The 6,000-nt window shown below is 51.5% G+C and overlaps 1 protein-coding gene across 1 annotated transcript in view; it reads right to left on the reverse strand.

The window, feature by feature from the left end:
• The window catches only part of ISM1 (isthmin 1), a 43,365-nt gene extending 38,127 nt beyond the window's left edge, over positions 1-5,238 (reverse strand). Inside the window, exons 1-2 of the mRNA XM_054822426.1 lie at positions 5,110-5,238; positions 3,920-4,440 (exon numbers count right to left, since the gene is read on the reverse strand). Coding sequence (XP_054678401.1) covers positions 3,920-4,440; positions 5,110-5,119 — 531 coding nt within the window. The 5' untranslated portion in view covers positions 5,120-5,238. The remainder of the gene's footprint in view (positions 1-3,919; positions 4,441-5,109) is intronic.
• Between the last annotated feature and the right edge of the window lie 762 nt (positions 5,239-6,000).

Genomic DNA, 6,000 nt, shown 5'->3' on the forward strand with positions numbered 1-6,000 from the left:
AGCAAGGAGATTAAAAGTAAAAAGCTGTTTACAGCATTGTGCTTCTTTTCAAATTACGTTCTCTTATATGGCTCCAGCTTTATGCACAACTACTGAGTTTCATGCTAATGTAATACTGCTGCAAGTACCGCAGCGGAGAATCTGACTTCATGTGCTATGGCATATACTGTTGGTGGCTCTGTTACTACATTTTACAAGGTCATTTTTCTTGGTGTGGGAACACTGTTTTTCTTGGTGTGCAAGGCCTGCTAGGGAAAAATTAGAAGTGATGAGAATAAACTTCTCGATTAAATATTTTCTCTCAGAATGAAAGCACAGATTTTAGAGCATCACAAAGTATTATAAACATCTTTCAAAAATTTATGTTCAAGCCTTCCCTTCATTTTAGAACTATGTAAAAAGATAAAAACATACCCAAGCAGCATTTTCCCATCTCCTAATACAGCTTCACTTGCTCTTTTCAGAAGCAAAAGTTTGCACTTATTTATTTCATAAATATACTCCACAATAGTTTCTGGATACTAATTAAATTATACCTAATAGAGTTCTCACTGGTAACAACAAAGTCTCCTCCTTCCCCAATTCTCCTTTTTTTTCTTTGGTAGAGATGGAAGGAGGGAATAAAATCTGATTGAGAAACAATAAATCAAAATTCTTATAACTCAAAACTGCGAGATATTTTACAACTCCAATCTGGATTTCCCATTTCACATTAGTTTACCACAAACCAATTCTAACAATTGCTGCAGCATGAAACTGTAACGGGGAGGTCCAGTACCTAGTTCTACAGCAGTGAACCGGGGAAGCCGGTGCTTGTATCTCACCCATCCTGAAGAGGAGCAGGAGAGTACGTCAGGATTTTTCTCCTCACTGCTGCTCCATTACAGCCAGTCACAGCGGCACAACACGATCCCAGACATCTGGGAACTCTAGAGATGCACACAGTATGAGGAAGGGCACCAAAAGTAAATTTAAGAGGGAGGAAGAAATAACTTGTTTAATTTTTGGATTGAAGTTTTTTCTGGATTTCTTTCATCTAGCAGTCTAATTAATTGCAGAGGTTAACATAATTGAAAGACCAAAAGAAATCAAAACCTATTCTCCAAAATCCTTCCTTCCTTTGAAGGGCCAAGGGATGGGAGAAAAAGCAGCTCTTCCTCCCCTAATGAATTAGGCTTTAAATGCATGCAGTCTCTATTTTAGACTGTTTAAATCTCCAACAGTATTTTAAGATTACTAAAGATTACTAAGGATTCCTCCTGAAGCTGCGTAATGTAAAAAGGTTCAAGGATGTGCTAAGTTTTTGATTTTATTTTTTTTTTGAACTAAGACTAACACTTCAGATTTTCTTTCAGACACACAGAATCAAATTCTGACCACTTTATTTGTGCAAACAGACTGCCGAAGTCCTAAAATACCATACCCTGTATTTGATAATAGACAGTTTGTTTTTATACAAATTTGCCTTGTCAAAATACATCTATAAACAGTTGCTGCAAAGATTACTTTTTCCTGGATTTGCCGCAATGTGCACAACAGGCTTTGTCAAATGAAGCTTCACCAAATGAAACACTGACCTAATCACTTCTCCCAATCTTTTCTCTCCATAGACCTACCAAGACAGAAAAAACAACAGGATTTTTTTTTCAGTATAATCGATAGCAACCTGAGAGATTTCTATTTGCTTATATCAACAAATCTAAGTTTGTGCAGTTTTGCTTTCCACATTGATTCTTTACCTGGGAATGCATTGCACTAGGATTTTGCATTTCACTTCAGTGTATGCCACGATAACAGCCCAAGAAACCCAAAATCTGAAGATCCCAGTGCAAACTGGCCATCAAGATCTATATTGTGATGCTCTGAATGGAAGCATCTGCCTGTCAGACTACAATTTAAAGCGGGTTACAGTATTTTCCAGCTACCAATAGAATCCATGAAAGTTACAAAACCAAAAAAATTGGTAGACCTCCATCTGTTTAACTGATTGCTCTAATCAATATATTTTCCTCCCATAATGTCTTGTACAGACACACTCTCAAAATACGTAACTGCAGAATCAATTCAGTTGGGAAGTATATAAAAATTTCAATTCTGCAAATAGCAAAACATGATGAAAATATGAACTGCTAAAGCTATCATGATGCTTAAAGGCACAGAGTTTTATTAGGTTATCTGTAAAAAAAATCACTGGACAGAAAAAATTCTTGAAGTCAACAATCAACAGATTTTTCACGAGACAGCCAACTACAATGATAATACTCTAGGCTAATTATCTGAAGATGATTTTCCTCTGGTTTCACCCTAACCTTACAATAGTGCTCTAAAAAGAGCTCCTTGGGGAAATGGCATCACCCAGAGTTCCCACTTGCCCAGATGTTTCCCTCATTATGTTACAAGCCCATCAAGAAAAGGCAAATTCAGGGTTATTCTAATGATAGCAAACACCTCATAAAAAACCTCTCCAAATTTACTTTTCCAAGGAACATCATTTTAAAAGGCATTTCAAGTGCCCATGAGGAAAGAAAGCATCATTTATAAAACATTATTACCAGAAATCTTGAAGATATTAAAAAAAATAACCTGGCATGTCAAGCCGGTGATAAAACTGCGGCTCAAAGACAGCATCATGGGGCCTTAACCAAAGCATGTGGCCGAGCACTCCCAAGCAGGACTCCCACCAAGTTCAACAGGAGGTTTTTTTGAGTTAAGAGGACCTGATTTCAGTTTGTGACTGCGATGTTGAGTCTACAGATCTGGGTTCCCTCCTGTGGCTAGTGGTTTCACTTTGAGTACCACCAGCCAGGGATCCCATGCAGAGTGATCGTTACAGCCTGCACGCTCCTTTTTTTTCCTCGTGCTTCATAGAAATGTGCTTTGCTGGTAATATGATTCTTTCTGAGGTGATAAAGGGGTCTACGTAAATTTATGGTGATAATAATTACACATTTTCTGTCATTTCTTTGCATGATTTGGTGGTTGATTTTTCTTGAACACTTGGATACAGGGAAAATAAGTTGGTCAGGGCACATGCGGCTGACCAGAGAATTACAAGCTTTGCCTGGGGATTTTGATGATTCTACAACTTCTATCACCATCTCCAACCATTTTAAATGAACAGCAACACGTGATACTGAATAAAAAAGAACCACCTGCAAAAATAAGGAAACAGAACAAAAGAGTCCTTTACCACTGATGGACAAAATTCACCAGCAGTTTCTCAGGATCAGGAGATGGGAACAGACTGGCTGGGTCACAAGCACCTATCACCCTAAGTTTCTTGGCCATTTCAGGACTGAATAGCTACCTGTCTCTCAACAAACTTGCCAAGGAAAGCCATACATTTTGTTCCCCTATTTCCCAACACCATACGCCTATTTGATCGTTTCTTGCCCTGGGGAACGCTGCATCCTCACGAGATCATTTCTTGCCCTGGGTGGGACGCGGTGCGATGTCCGTCCTCTGCTGCGACCTGTCCGCGATGGACCAGTAACGCTGACAGGAGCTGCTCTGACACCTCCAACGTGGTGCCAAAACGTGGCTCAAGGAGCGGCTCGGCCTTTTCCCACCTCTGTCCCCTGAAAGACTGTAAAACCAGAGGAGGAAGACGACAGCCCAGGTGCCACGCAGGGAAAGCCCTCGAGCGGGTGAATACCTGCGGGTAGTGCCCTGCTGATGCCTCAGGCTCGGGACCGGCACTGAGCACCGGAGGGAGGCCGGGGCCGAGGCAGGTGCACGGCGCCGGCTCCCGACAGCCCGGCCGGCCCCGTCCTCCCCGTCCCGGGGACGCGCCGCCCCGCACGACGGCCCTCAGGGGAGGCAGGTGGAGACCGTTGGCGGCGCGTGAGGGAGCGGCCGTTGGCGAAGCGCGGGGCGGCCGTTGGTCGCGCGCGGGCACGAGGGGTGGGGCGGCACTCACCTGCCGCTGGCTGTGGTTGCCGGCGCCCGTAGGGGCGTGGGGCTCGCCGCCGCCGCCGCCGCGCAGCACGGTGATGTGCAAGGTGAGCAGGAGGAGCCCCAGCAGCAGCAGCAGCTCGGCCGCCAGCCGCACCATCCTCTTGAGCCGGGCGGCTTTAGGGCCCCGCGGCGGCGGCGGCCGTGGAGGAGGCGGAGGAGGAGGAGGAGCCGCCGCCGCGGCGGCCGCCGCCACCGGGGCCGCCGCCGCCGCCGGGGCGGCCCCGGCCCCAGGGCCGGCCGCGGCAGCCGCAGGACGGGCGGCGGGGACCGCGCCGCTCTCGGCGTCGGCGGGGCGGGCGGCGGGCGCGGGGTAGCGGCGGCAGCAGCAGCAGCAGCAGCGGGGGCCGCCACACCACGGCGGAGCCACGTCGGGGCGGGACGCCGCGGCGGCGGCGGCGAAAATCCCGGCGCTGCCCGGCTGCGACGGGGGGCGGCAGGTAGCCGCGACGGGGCCGCGGGCCGGCGGCGTCTCTGCGGGCAGCCCTGCAACCCAGAGTCACCGTGGGCCGTCGGAGGGAGGGAGGGAGAGGGGGAGGGGGAGGGAGCGGACGGGCCGCGTCCCCGCCGCTCGGGGAGCCGCGGGCCGGCGGAGAGCAGCGCGGCTCGGCTGCTGACGGGGAGACGCTGCGAGGACGGGGGCAGCCGGGAGCGTGTGTGCGAGTGAGAGGGAGGAGGAAAGGAGGGAGAGAGAGGCGGGGGGGCTGGGGACGACTCTCACATGGCGGGGAAGCCGGGACGCTTCGAGGGGAGGAGAGAGCTTGGGGCTATCGCCTCCTTCCTCGCGAGGGGATGGGGGTGGCCCCTGGACCAGCTTCCCCGCTCCGCCGTGTCCTCGCCCGCCCCGCAGCTCCCCCTTCCCTCACGACGCCCGTCGAGGCGTCGCCCTAGCCTGCCCGCCCCGCCGGGTCCCGGCCCGTCCCCTCGCGGCGGGGGTGAGAGGGAGCGGGGCCGCTTCGCGACCCCCGCCGGCTCCCAGCCCTCGACGGGGCGGCTGCCAACTCCCCACGGGGGAAGAGTAATAGATCGCTGCTTCTCCCCCGACCCCCCCTTCCTCCTCCTCCTCCTCTCTGGCCTCCGGCTCGGCCGTGGGGAATGGGGGGACGTGGGGCTGCAAAAACCTTCAGCTGCCTGCCCTCCCTCGGAGCTGAATACCTGGCTCCATCTCTCCTCTCTCTTCCCTCCAGTGGCCCTAGGGCTTGCAGGGGCAGCTCCGCACTCTCTCCTGCCACCGTGCGTGCGTGTTTGCAAGCGGCTGGCTCTCCTCCTGGCTCCCGCTGCTGCTTCCAGACCAACTTTCTCGCCCTCTCGCTCTGTGTCGGGAGAGGTGCGTGTCGGATGCTTTTATACTGCCCTGCCTCCCTCCCCTGCTGTCCCCCCCCCTTCTCGCCCCCCCCCCTTCTCGCCCCCCCCCTTCTCGCCCCCCCCCCCCCCCCCCCTTCGCTTCTCCCTCTCTGCAGCTCCTGCTGCAGCCTAGCATCGCCCCCCTTCTGCCCTTCTCCCCTCCTCCTTGTGCCGACCTGCTCCTCTGCAAGCCCTGGTTTGCCTGGGCACCCTGCCACTGCACCCGCACTCTATCCCACTCGCGGCTGCACCTTGCGTTAATGACTTCCACGGCTGCTCGGCAGGGATGGAGCTGTACTCAAGTGTCTTGTCCCCTTCGGCTGGTCCCTGCATCTCCAGCAGTGCAGGAGGCACGGGAGGACTCGGGCCACTGGGGTTTTACGCTCCTCACTGTTGTTTCCCTTCCTCCTGGTTGCTGACTGTGTAAGTACAGTGGAAAGAAACTTTCTCTCTCAGATGGGAGGCCCCCAAATTTAAATTAACGAGAATTTGAAAATATGTGAAAATGAGAGTTGGATTATCACTCACTGTAAATCAGTATCTTTGCATCCGGTCTGACGGAGCCAAATGTCTTTCTGAGTGCCAAAGATGCAGCTCAGTGTAACAAGAACAAACACAGCTCAAATAAAATTGAAACATGAAGTCATCTAACAGAAAATGGGAGTTTTGTAATCTTTGTCGTCGTTCTTCCACAATTGGGAA

Source organism: Grus americana, chromosome 3 (genome assembly GCF_028858705.1).
Source record: "Grus americana isolate bGruAme1 chromosome 3, bGruAme1.mat, whole genome shotgun sequence".
Taxonomy (NCBI): Eukaryota; Metazoa; Chordata; class Aves; order Gruiformes; family Gruidae; genus Grus; species Grus americana.